Here is a 13,214-nt window from a genome sequence, read left to right as displayed (position 1 = left end):
CTGGCTATTGGCAGGTGAGCCCCAGTCCCCTCACATTGGGACTTCTCTGAGGGTTTGTTCGAGCATCCCCAGAACAGGGTGGCATGGAGGCTGGTCTCCCCAGAGGAGGTAGTCCATGAGCGTTTGCATCTCCTACAGTGGAGCCTTGTAAGGTACTCACTGTCATTTCAGGCCATCTGGTGGTCACCTTGGTTAGCCCTGACCACTGGGGAAGCTGACCAGCCTGTGAGTGCCATGAACGATGTCACTGGGGGCGCGTCTTCATCCATCCACAGGGTGCCTCTTCCTGGTTGAGTCTCCTCTCATGCCCTTCACAAAACTTTCAGCACTTTCTTTATGTAGATGTGAATTTTTTAAAACTTGAATTCTAAGTATTTAAAATACTTTCTATCAAAAGAAGTATAGAAATACTTTCTGAGTAGGATTTTTTTTCTTCCATTATATTTTCAGGCTAGTTTTTATGTGTGAAAGCTGTTGATTCCATGAATTAAGTTTGTTCCAAGACACCTTACTAAATTATCTAATTGGTGAAGTAGTTTTTCAGTTGTTTCTCCTCTTTTTTTGTTCCTGCTTTGATAGCCATTATATGATGTATATGCACGTTTCCCTGTATTTTGTTATGAAAACATTCAGACAAACCAAAGAAGTGAAGAACCTTATTGTGAACACCCATGTACCTACCACCTCTCTTCCATAATTTCTTCTGCTTGGCTTTATCACATATCTACCTGTCAGCCCCATGTGATGGATAGTTTAAATTTTGAGCAAATCTGTCACTAGAATATTATGTCTTAAACAGATAGTGCCTTTCCTACTGCTCTTTTGGGGTACTTCTCTGTGGCATTTCTTACTTTGACTACCAATTTTATTGACGTACAGTAAATATGCAGAAAAGCTTCTGTGTCACAGATACCTAGCTCACTTGTTTTATACATAACACCATGTGGAACTGTGTTTGAACCTGAACCTGAAGTCCTGGTTTCCAGTTACTTCCCCAGACAGACCCATGGAAGTGGGAAATAATGACGTTAGAGGGCATGACATTTAAAGCCCTTCAGCTTTTCATACTGGTTACCAGAAAAATAAGCCTGTTTATACCACCACCTGCAGTGCTGAGAGTATTTGACTCAGTATATCGGTCCAGAATTACACTTTTTAAGATGGTTGCTGGTGTGATGGAGGACCAGTTGTGCACTGGTTTCTGGAGAGGCTCAATTAAATACTTCATGAGCCCTTTATAGTATTTTTTGTGTGTGACAGCTCCATATCCCTTGCCCACTGTGGCTGGGGCTTTAGTTTGCTGCGTTATTTGATCAATTAGGGTGAGCTGTTTATACAAAAAGGCTAATAATCTTTAATCATCCTTTTTGAACATTTTTTACTCGTGATTTTTATTTGATGTTTTGTATTTTTATGTGTCATCTCCACCAATTATTTCCATTAGTAGTATTTTTATATTTTCATTTATTAATCTGTGAGTTTTATGTACATTTATTAGGTTGTATTTGGGTTATTTTAGGAGTATTCTTTTATGAATAAAAGTTGAGTTTCTCATTTCAAAGATCCTTACCTTACTTTATAAAGAAAATGTCTTATACTTTGTATCAGTAATTGGCAATCATTATTAGCCTTTTTAAAATAAATGTGCTTTTAGAAAATACTTTTCCCAAGGAATTATTTTAAAGCCAGGAAAAGGAATATACAGTTGAGCCTTCCTTGAGCAACACAGTTGTGAATTGTGTGGATCCACTTACACGTGGATTTTTTTTTTCCAGTAGTAAAGACTACAATGCTCTGTGATCCGTGGTTGGTCAGGTGTGAAGAAACCTCTTACAAGGAGGGCTGAAAGTTATATTTTCCTCTGCAGAGTCAGCACCCCAACCCCTGAATTGTTCAAGGTTAACTGTGTGTGAAAGGGCCCTTCTCCCAAAGGGCCTTTCTTCCCAGCTGACACTGTTTGTGTAAAATAATCTTTCTTCCTGCAATCCTTTCCAGCTGAATTACCATTGATCGATTTAATGAAGTTGTATGAAGGTGCCTTTCTGCCAAATTTCCAGTGGCCCCAACCTAAGCCTGACAGTGAGGAGACAAGTGAAGAAGAAGGTCTGTCTTGACATCTTTGAAGAGTTCAACTTTGAAAACAAAAGCCAAAATATCAAACAGAAGGAGGACACTTAAAATAGAGTTTAAGAATTACCTTTACTTTTTTCAGTCTGATGAAAGAAAAAGTTGAAATATATTTAATATAAAGTTTACATTAATAGTGTTATTAAATTGGTCGACTTGGCATAGTTATCAGAACATTTGATCAAGTTGTGAACAGTGTAGAAACAGTCTTCTCCAGATTGTATGTACGTCACCTAGATTTTATCATGTTTATCCAGGCTATGCTATGCTTGTTTAATTTAGCACACCCATTTTAAGGGCTTTACCTGACTTTTATTGAATGTTCCAAGCAGGTTCACAGACTGTGCCCCATAGAGTCTACTTCTTGTTTTCACCCCTCCTGTTCTGGTTGGTAGACTTGGCTGGCTGTGGGGGGTGGTGGGCGAGGGAGGTGTCCAGAAGAATTCTGAGGGATACAAGGGCCTTCTGGACCCTTCGCTGCAGCCGGACTTCAGGAGGGGCTGCTGGCCCCTTGCCCAGACTCAGCTGCTTCTGAGCCTTCCTTTCCTGACAGCAGAGGGGTGGCCACTGAGCCCTCAGAGGCCGTGAGTCAGTGAGTGGCACTAGCGCTAACGCTGTGCCGACGTTTTCCAGCTGCACCCAGAGGCCTTCCAGAGTGCTCCTCCAGACTCTGTAAGAGTTTGTACCTGTTTGTCTGGAGACCAGTGTTAGCTGTATAAAAGTGGATTGAAAGCAAACTTGCTGCTTCGTTCTGTATTTGAAGTATTTGGGTTCTGTCGACTCCTTTTTCTCTTCTCTTTTTTCTTCTTTTCCTTCTCTTTTCATGCTAAGTGGGCTCATAATACTATCACAGCATCTCTGACCCCACAAATCCCATTTTCCCGTTGATCACAGACATGGAAGACTGCCCAGGGGACCGCGAGAGCCGGAAGGACGTGGTTCTCATTGACTCGCTCTTCATCATGGACCAGTTTAAAGCTGCAGAGAGAGTGATTGTCGGGAAGCCTCATACCAGGGACATCGCAGAAGTGACTGCTGTGGCTGAAGCCATCCTGCCCAAGGGCAGTGCTCGGATCAGCACCGCGGTGAGGCTGCACCCTTCGTGAGGGATGGTATCCCTGTGAGGGGAAGGTTCCTCCTTCTAAACCAGCTGTTTATCCCAGCGGCAAAAGTTGTCGGGAAAAACAATGACTGATCTTTCCTTTTCTGTTATCTATGAATCACCTTTGTGGCCTTCCAGTAGGCTTATCCTGTGACTGCTCTGACTTCACTTTGGAGAAAGAATTGTAGTGGTTCTCCTGAGAGGTGTGTGTTGGCCTGTCTGCCCTGCAGGTGAAGTTGAATGCCCCGGCCCTGCTGTACGGTGCCCTCAGGGATTACCAGAAGATCGGCCTGGACTGGCTGGCCAAGCTCTACCGCAAGAACCTCAATGGCATATTGGCAGATGAAGCTGGGCTTGGGAAAACAGTGCAGATCATTGCCTTCTTTGCTCACCTAGCCTGTAATGAAGGTAAGAGCCTGTCATTGTTTAAATAGTCTATGTTTGCTGAGACTGAAGTGTGAGTGGGACATCTAGCTTGAGGGTGGGGGTGGGGAGGCCTTTTTTCTCCTTTCCTTTGTTTCTGCTCCAAGACGGGGCCTAGAGGCACTCATCTCTGGAGCCAACAAAACTCTCCTTCACAGTAGAGACTACATCAAGTAACACACAAGTTCTCTAAGTCTAATGTAATATCGGATCCAGCTGGCTGTGACTGAGGCTTTGTGACTTCCAGGGTTCTGCTGCCCACCAGTGTGGATGGCAGAGCAGGCAGCAGGGCCTCTGTGCTGCTTCTCGTTGGCATGAATCCTTTCGGCTGGGCGCTCCCTGCAGTCCGCCCCTGGGCTGGTTGGGGAGCGGCCCTCCTGGTAAGATCACTAGCACTGCCCTCCTGTCTCTCTGCTGGATCCTGCCACCCACAGGGCTTCTTTCCCAGAAAGGTTCCATGGGAGTAGCCTGGAGCCCTGTCAGGGTTCGGCATCTGCACAGCAGCGGAGGGTCGGGTGTCCTCTGCCCTCACAGGAGGCTGTGCCCTCTACCCTAAATGTCCACTTCCTCAGCCCTTGGCTCTTTGAACTCACTCCGAAGTTCAGCTTGGCACTGTTCACCACCCTCCGTGCCCGCGGGGCTACAAATGAGTCTGTGCCCATGTCTCTAACCAGGACGGGGGCTTGTGGGCTTCCTCTCCCAAAGGAAGGGTCTGCTGGCACCTGGGGTGGAGTGATGGAGGGCAACAGAAGCTCATGGATGTTCCAGCACTTAGTCAACTCCCAGGGACCCTTCTTCTCTGTGTCAGGCGCTTTAGAGGCAGGGCAGGACTGCGTGAGCTGGAAGAGTTGACATCCTGAGTTGCTGGATAGAGGTTCCTTCAGCGCAGGAGTAGTTTCTTTCTTTGTGGCCCCTCCGGATTCTGACACAGTTACCTTAGCGTCCTCAGTGAATAACTCTGCCTTGCCCTTAGTTTTGAAAGCTTACGTTTAATACAAGTGAATCAACTTCGTGACCTTTTGTTCTTGTGCTAACATGTTTGTTTTTGACCCAGTACCACAAAGTGTTCAGTGTAGTACTTTAAAATTGGTTTTAGTTATCTCAAGATAGAAAAGCTACTGTGTCTCCTGTCTTGTTTAGTTGAAAAAAAATGTTTCTTATTATATTTATAATAGCATGAAATTGGAAGCAACATATACTTCCTAAAATAGGGGATTTTATTTCATTAATTGAACAAACAAGTGACTCAGTTATTCATTCTGTAGGTGCTTACCTAATACCTACCCCATTCCAGGTACTGTTGTAGTCACAGGGGGTGCAGCTATGAACCGAACAAAGTGCCCCCCACTCAGGAGGCCTGCGGCAGGCACAGTGAATAAGGATGCAGCTTATTGGCATCGTGTACCGTGTACCTCGCAAGGTCTTTGAGCAAAGGCCTGAGAATGCCGTAGCCACCTGAGTGCAGGGCTTGGGGAGGTGGGGTGGTGGGTGTAGAGGCTGAAAGAGTTGCTGATGTGTCCACGGGGCAGTATTGAGGCTGGTGTGGTGGCTGGAGCGTACAGAGCCAGGAAGGCCCATCTGCTGGCCGGGTGGGGCCTTGGTCTTCCTCCTTAGAGGTGTGTGTTACTGCTAGTGTTGGAGGAGTCACTCAGGCACCTTGGTGCTGGAAGCAGACTGAAGGTCCAGCTACTGGGAAGCTTGACAAGTTGGAGGAGAGGCAGGTGCTTGGCAGGTCTTAGCGGGCTCTGAAGGGTGGGTGGTTGAACCTTTGCTGCCTGCTCCACTTCTGGATGGGACAGACCGAGGATGGCTGACCTTGGATGTGGCTCCCCTGTCTGCCCTCACCTCAGGGGGCCCAGTGTCCTTGGGCTCATCATTGAGTAACCATAAAACTGTCACCACTTCCTCAAGAGTAGTGGCGTAGCTCCAAGAGAGTTTGAATGTGGGGGTTCTGATAAGTTCACAGAATTAAAATTGCTCATAAACTCACCACCTTCTTTAGTGAGCAGTGCCGAGCATATTTTCAAGTTTCTGTTGGCTATCTGTATGTCTTTTTCAGAGGAATGTCTGTTTAGGTCTTATGCGCATTTTTTGATTGAGGTGCTTGTTTTCTTGATATTGAGTTCTGTGAACTGTTTATATGTTTTGGATGTTAACCCTTTGTCAGTCATGTTGTGTGCATATATTTTCTTCCATTTGGATGATTCTTTTTAAGGATCAGTATAACGCTTTGCATATGAGCTGTTATGACTATAGAGGTGTGTGTTATAGATATTTTTTCCAAGTCTGCCGTTCCTGATTTTTAACTTGGTTTAGGTTTATTTTATAGCACAGGAGTTGAAATTTATGTATGTATTACTCTAGTAATTTAAACAACCTTACTTTTCTGGAGAATGAGATTGAAACTGTGTGGTTTGGGATGGGTTGGGATAGTTTGGGTGTGTTCTAATTAGCAGTTGGCAACCATCATGAGCATGAGTGTTGGACCAGCGCCCATAGTGTGGGGGTGACAGTGGGCCTTGCTGGGTCGGGGGGCTTGGCGAGTGCTGGGCTCAGGGCTCCTGCCTGAGGTTTCTTCCTTTCTGAGCATCATTTTGTGTAGATGCGGGTTCCTCCTGCTCCTTACGTTAGTGGTCCATGGTTTTGAATAAATTCTCATTTTACCGGGCACTTACTTGTTCAGCACCTCTGTGGAGTGTGCCCTGTGGCGGTGCTGGGAGTGGAGACGCAGCATGTTGTCCTGCTCTGTAGGGAGGATGGAGGACAGCCCTCCGGCCCCAGTGATGCCTGCTCTAGTCGTGCCTGGACTCCCTCGCACACCTGCTCACCAGGCACAGTGTGGGGCGCCTGGACTGGACACACAGCTTTTGTTACAGAGGAAACTTCTGTCTCCTTTGTAGGCAACTGGGGCCCTCACCTTGTTGTGGTGAGGAGCTGCAACATACTCAAGTGGGAGCTCGAGTTGAAGCGTTGGTGTCCGGGGCTCAAAACGCTCTTGTATGTTGGCAGCCATAGAGAACTCAAGGCAAAGAGACAGGTATGTTATTTTAAACGTGAAAAAGAATGAAACAGAACAGTATCTTAATTTCTATAGAAAGCAAACCTCAAAAGTATTAGCATATGCTTGTTAGTGTAATTATTGCAAATCACTCATTTGCGAGACCCCAGACCTTGTAGTTGTCTAGACTTGGAGCCCCTGGAAACAACAGACCATACTCAGTAAACTGGCCTGCATGGGTTCCCTGCAGGGTTCATGCTCACCTCCCAGAAGTGAAGGGAACCCCCCCCGGCCCCCCACAGAGCCCAGGTGGTCTCTGGAGGGGCTGCTGTCCTTTTAAACCATAGATCTGTTGGTTATCACAGGCAGAAATGAGAAATTGTGATGCATCCTGGGTTCTGTATTATAAATCCATAAATAATTCCCATGGATGTGTTTATAAGGAGTATTTGTGACAAACAGAAGAGCTTCTGAAACAGATTTGGACTTGTATCTGTTTTCTGCCCAGTAGGTACTAGTACTAGATTCTAAGTAAATGTTCCAGATCACAGTTATTCATTGAAGAGAAAAATTTGGCTTATAGTTAAACTCTACTGTGTTGAGTAGTAGTTACTAAAAACGTGTGTCTTCTCTGAGGTGTCTCTTCTTGGCTTTTTCTTTTTTCTTTTTACCATCTCTGGTTATTGCTCTTTAAAACCTTGAATGTAATCAGTTGCAACATAGCTATTCATGTTTCCTGTCAGCTTCTGAATATATGTTTCCCTTATTAAGATTATATACCATGAAAACAAGCCCCACTTCAGGACACTGCATGCTAATATATTTTCCAAAAGCAATTGTTAATGCCCCCAAAGCAGTTTCATAATTTGTCCACATGAGGGCTTTAGCCTCCTAGGGAAAAAAGATCCTAAAAATATAAACAGCCATTTTCTATGTGGTGGCAGCAAATTATTAAGAAAAAAGAGTGGAGTGACGGTGATGGGGACAGGGTAAGTGGGTGGTGACTCCTCCAGGCAGCTTGCGCCCGAGGAGGTGGTGAGGCCTGGCTTGTGTACTGCAGGAGTGGACGGAGCCCAACAGCTTCAACATCTGCATCACATCCTACAAGCAGTTCTTCAAGGGCTTTGCGTCCTTCACGCGGGTGCGCTGGAAGTGCCTGGTCATCGATGAGATGCAGCGCGTGAAGGGCATGACCGAGAGGCACTGGGAGGCCGTGTTCACCCTGCAGAGGTCTGACTGCCCCTGCCACGTGCCCTGTGCTCTGTGTTGCTGATGTAAAGGTTCTTTGGAGGAACCGTAGGGAATTGCAGACCCCCAAATGGCCTTTCAGCTGCAGACTCCCCTTACCTCTGTCCCAGCCCTTGAGGGCTGAGGAGACCCAAGGCTCTTGCCTAATTCAGTTCATTGACTTAATTTGTGTGTGCGCACGTGCACATGTCTGTGCGGGCTCCACAGGATCACTGTCGCTCTTCTTGAGCATTGTCAGAGAGAGCAATTCTGTGCCCAGCCTGAGTCGTCTCTCTGCCTGTACGCAGCCAGCAGCGTCTGCTCCTCATCGACGCGCCCCTGCACAACACCTTCCTGGAGTTGTGGACCATGGTGCACTTCCTCATCCCCGGCATCTCCAGGCCCTACCTGCACTTCCCCCTGAAGGCCCCCAACGAGGAGAACCAGGACTACTACCACAAAGTGGTCATCCGGCTGCACCGGGTACGCGCCCGCGGGCCCCCGACATAGCGTGCCTGTGACACCGTTTTTGGAAAGGAAACAATGAAGAGCTCTTTCTTTTCAGGTGACACAGCCCTTCATTTTGCGGAGAACTAAGAGAGACGTAGAGAAGCAGCTGACGAAGAAATACGAGCATGTCCTCAAGTGCCGCCTCTCCAATCGACAGAAGGCCTTGTACGAGGATGTCATCCTGCAGCCGGGGTGAGTGCACGCCTCACCACCCTCTTTCCCGCATGGAGCAGGGCCCCCTCTGGTCTCTCAGAAGGCTCCTTTTCGGGAGGTGGGTGCCTGGAGCTGGAGGCCCCGCTCCTCTCAGACTCAACAGTCCTGTCTCCTCCCTGGTCCCGTCAGAGGCTCTGCTCATAGCCGGCCCAGGAGGAGCGCAGCATTGCACCAGTGTGAGAGGACTCGTGTGGAGTCAGGGCATTCCTTCCCCGACCCAGACAGACCCCTGAGCTCTTGGGGACGCCTGCCCTGTTGCTCTTTTGGGGCATGCCATGGAGAGTGCCCCAACATCTAACCCATGCCCTGGCTCTCTGGCCTCCTGTCCTCTCTCATGGGGCAGTGAGCCAGTCTCAGAACCACAACCTCGTGGAGGTGGGTTGGCATGTGGCAGATTTACTCACCAGGTCAAGGGGATGCACCAGCCGTGCGTTCATAAGAGTGGGGACAGCAGATGGGGAGAAGCCCGGCTGGCATGTGCTCGCACCCCTGGCAACACTCCTGTCTCTTCCCGCATGTGCGCAGGACCCAGGAAGCGCTGAAGAGCGGGCACTTTGTGGACGTGCTGAGCATCCTCCTGAGGCTGCAGCGGATCTGCAACCATCCTGGGCTGGTGGCACCCCGGCTCCCGGAGTCCTCCTACACTGCAGGGCCGCTGCAGTACCGCTCCGCCTCACTCGTCCTGAAGGCGCTCGACAGAGACTTCTGGAAGGTACAGAGAGGGTGCCAGAGGGATATCCACTGAGCTCTGTTTCAGGAGCTTCTGGACATCAGTGTCCACTAACTTGTGTCCTGTGTTCTGCATTGCCGGATGCTGGGCAACATCAAGGGACGTTTGTGATGGGCCTTGCCCTGGACCCAGAACCTGCTTTGGAATGGACCCTAGGGGCGAGCCCACGATGTGAAGGATGCTTTGAGGGTTTTCCTCCCTGGCTGTTGGCTCGTGAGCACAGCCGAGTGTGTGAAGGAGAGCGGGACTTAGAACTGCACGACCCTTGGGGTGTTTTCATAGGTGTAATTTGAGGGTGGGGACCCAGGTCTTTTTATTAAAATATTAGTAGCTATACCTAGGGCTTCCCAGGTGGCACAGTGGTAAACAATCCAGCGTGGGTTTGATCCCTGGGTTGGGAAGAGCCCGTGGAGGAGGACATGACAATCCACTCCGATGTTCTTGCCTGGAGAATCCCATGGACAGAGGAGCCCAGCAGACTACAGCCCCTGGGGGTCGGAAGGAGTTGGATACAGCTAGCTACTAACCATGCACACACAACTATCCCTAGGTGGAGAAATTTGGTTGTTTTTAACCAAAAAAATTATAGTTGTATACCTTTCTGTGTTTGAAGTTGGGGGTAATGAAAGTTTTTGAAAACCCCAGATTTTAAAACAGAACAGATTGAGTTAGGTCAGGTGATTCGCAGCACAAGTGTGCTGAGCTCACAGGTCTCCGTGGGGTGGGGCTGTGCCCTCGGGGTCGGCATTCCTACTCTGGCTTCCACACGGGAGACTGAGAGCTTGCCCTGACCAGCCAGGCCACTGTCAGGCTGGTGCCTGAGTTCCCGTTTGCTGCCTCTACCCCAGAGGACCAGGGATCAGGTCTCACAGACACTAAGGAATGGGAACAGCCCTGTGGCCTGGATAGACTTGTGCAGGTTTAGCATGCGACCCTGGGGCCAGGTCGTTATGGATGGAGGTCGCGGCTCTGCCTCGTCAGGGGTGCGGCCTTGGGTCCTCAGTTGGCTTCGGTCTCCTCACCACACCAGGCACTTGTGAGGAGTCAGTTAATGTACACGACGGTCTGAAGAAGGGGCCGGTTGGTGAGCAGTTGATGGTGAGTTAGTGTGAGGGATGTCGTGCTGCCACTGATGACTACTCTTAATGTAGGAATGTGTCCTTTGTTGAGTTAGAGAAAACCTGAGACATGAGGAATAAAGATGAGTCAGAAGCAGATTACCTGAAGATACTGCTTGGGTGGGGAAATGTTTCATGAATGGAAGTCTTTATGTTGTGTTTTCGTTTTCAAAACAGCTTAGTTGAGCTAACTCACTGCCATAAAGCTCACTGGTCTGAAATGTACAGTTTGTTGGTTTTAGTCTATTCATAGAATGTGCAAGCGTCGCAGCTAATGCTAGAACATTTCATTGCCTCAAAGAAAATCCACACACACTGTCACTCCCATTCTCCCCCCGCCCCCCGCTCCCCACCTGTGTCTGACCCTGTGAGTTCATCTGGTCCAAACATTTCACGTCAGGGGCTTACTTCACTGAGCGTAGTGTTTTCAGAGTTCATCCATGTTGCATCATGTGTCATAATCTCTCTCCTCTGTTGTCTGGATGGACCACATTATGTCCATCTGTCCACGAGCTGATGGACACTTGGGTGGTTTGCACTCTTTTAGCCAGTGAGTGCACATTCATGTACAAGTTTTGTGTGGGTGTGGGGCTCTCTTCTCGTGGGCACATGGGTGACAGGTGAAAAATTGTGGGGTCATGTGTTGAGTCCATGTTTAACCTTTAGATGAGTTGCCAGACTATTTCCCACAGTAGTTGCTCAGTTTTCCATCCCCATCTATGTGTGAGGGGATGAGGGCTTTCATGCCTCCACTTCCTTGCCCACATCTGCTGTCCCCCGCCTTTGATTCCCGCCATCCTGGTGGGAGTGAGAAAGTCCCAAGAGAAGAGCAGGTGGAGCAAGCTGCCCCAGGGCTCTGGACACAACGACATGCCATATGCGCACGGCACCCGCACCAGGACACTGGGGCCTCTTCCCAGCCCCGCTTTGACAAGACCGAGCATCTCCGTCTGCCTAGACCAGCATTTCCCAGGCTCGTTCCTCTCCTCTGCTGAGTGTTCTGTCTCTAAGTGCCGCCCTTTGCTTTCCCACCGTCCCTCGGGATGACCACATGCCCTCACTCCCGTGTTAATGATGGGGAACTTGGGACTTGACTGTGGTCCAGTGGTCAAGATTTTACCTTCTAATGTAGGGACTGTGAGTTCAGTCCTTGGTCAGGAGCTAAGATCTCACGTGCTTCATGGCCAAAATCCAGAACATAAAACAGAAGCAATATTGTAACAGATTCATTAAAGACTAAAAATGGTCCACATTAAAAAAAAAAAAAAATGGAACCGAGCACACCAAGTCCCGCCGGGCGTCTCTTGGGAAGATGGCCAGTAAGGGCCTGTCCTTCCCAGTTTGGAATCCACTTTGATTCCTAGTCAGTTATTTTTTTTCCTGCCTCATGTAGCAAAATCGTTTTCTTTTTTCCCTAGGAAACAGACCTTTCTATATTTGATCTTCTTGGCTTAGAAAGTAAAATGACTCGCCATGAGGCAGAACTGCTGGGTAAGAAGAAGGTGACGCGGAAACTCTTTGAGGAGCTGTTCACTGCGCCGCCACCGTCAAGCAGGCCGGCGGCCGTCAGACTGAAGCCCAGCAGGTATGTGGCGTGGTGTGGAGCGGCGCTTCCTGGTCACCAGCTGCCTCTGACTGGGTCTTGGCTGGCTGTGGGTCGTGGGGTCCGGGTGGCATCCCCTCTTCCTCCTGCTGAAACAGACCCTGGCCTCTCAGGGAGAACTGAGATGACTGGGTTTGAGTTCCACACGAGAACTTGGGCTACAGCTTGTGAAGAGAAAGGCTAATCATCTAATCTGGTTACCTGCTTCTCCTCGAAATGCCCAGGTGTGCTTGGTTTCTGGGATAAACAGCAAGTGTGGATAGGCCAGTGTGGCCACTCGGCTGCCTGAAGAGTAGCCCTTTCATCATTCTGGAGAAGCGCTGAGCTTTGGGAGGGCTCTCCGTGGGGAGGTGGTCAGAGACGGGGCAGTCAGACCGCCTGTAACCTTGTGCAGGCTCTAGTGGGGGCCGTCAGAGTAGGAGGGCAGAGGGGGCACCGTGGGGGCGGGATCGGGGGCCCTGAGTGCGGTGGGGGTGGGGCCCTGAGGTCTGTCAGAGGCTCCACCCGGCTACAGCATCAGGGGTAAAAAGGGACATCTTGCAGGTGCCATGAGACTAGACGAGCAGGCACCCTAGATGGTGAACTCAAAACACAAATGGCTTGAGGTAGGCGAGGTAGGCGAAGTCCATGAGTTGGATTTATGCAAAATTCTGGGCACCAGTCAGAAACAGGAAAAAGCAGGTTGGTGATTTAGGGAGAAACGGGCCAGCTCTGCGGTTGGCAGCCTGTTCTTACTGCCTTTTTTTTATGTGGCTTGACGACCTGGGTCCGACTGCCCTCCCCTCAGCTTCCTTGCCTGCACTCGCAGGAGCCCTGCAGCCCTCAGTTAAATACAGAGCCGGGGCAGTGAAGCCAAAGTCCTCTCTGGGCTGTTGCAGCCTCGTTTAGTTGCTTCTGCTGGCCGTCTCCACCTGTTGCATTGCCCAGGGGTTTTGGAAATACAGAATTCCTGCCGTCACGGTTTCCAGGTGAAAGAAACGTGAAGAGCGCGCTGCTTCGTGACGCAGCCGGACGGGGAAGCTGTGTTGTGGCCCTCCCTTTACAGCTCCCCCACTGGCACCTGTGAGGCGCCTGGGTCGTCTCTGCTGCTTCTCGTTACCCAATTGTGCACGTTGACTTGTCACTCTGCTTGACTCAGTCAAAAGAGTAGTCTAATGGACTTC

The 13,214-nt window shown here is 49.3% G+C and overlaps 1 protein-coding gene across 2 annotated transcripts in view; it reads left to right on the top strand.

Moving 5' to 3' along the window:
• Window positions 1-13,214, top strand: part of EP400 (E1A binding protein p400) — a 112,096-nt gene that overhangs the window by 51,895 nt on the left and 46,987 nt on the right. For both annotated transcript variants that reach the window (XM_052654536.1, XM_052654537.1), the window contains 9 exons: window positions 1,996-2,103; window positions 3,022-3,212; window positions 3,460-3,637; window positions 6,553-6,689; window positions 7,711-7,880; window positions 8,186-8,360; window positions 8,443-8,579; window positions 9,126-9,312; window positions 11,867-12,033. In XM_052654536.1, the coding sequence (XP_052510496.1) occupies window positions 1,996-2,103; window positions 3,022-3,212; window positions 3,460-3,637; window positions 6,553-6,689; window positions 7,711-7,880; window positions 8,186-8,360; window positions 8,443-8,579; window positions 9,126-9,312; window positions 11,867-12,033 (1,450 nt within the window). The remainder of the gene's footprint in view (window positions 1-1,995; window positions 2,104-3,021; window positions 3,213-3,459; window positions 3,638-6,552; window positions 6,690-7,710; window positions 7,881-8,185; window positions 8,361-8,442; window positions 8,580-9,125; window positions 9,313-11,866; window positions 12,034-13,214) is intronic.

The sequence above is a fragment of the Budorcas taxicolor genome, chromosome 17 (genome assembly GCF_023091745.1).
Source record: "Budorcas taxicolor isolate Tak-1 chromosome 17, Takin1.1, whole genome shotgun sequence".
NCBI lineage: Eukaryota > Metazoa > Chordata > Mammalia > Artiodactyla > Bovidae > Budorcas > Budorcas taxicolor.
The sequence above is the reverse complement of the archived record's forward strand: the minus strand, read 5'-3'. Positions and strand labels throughout refer to the sequence as shown.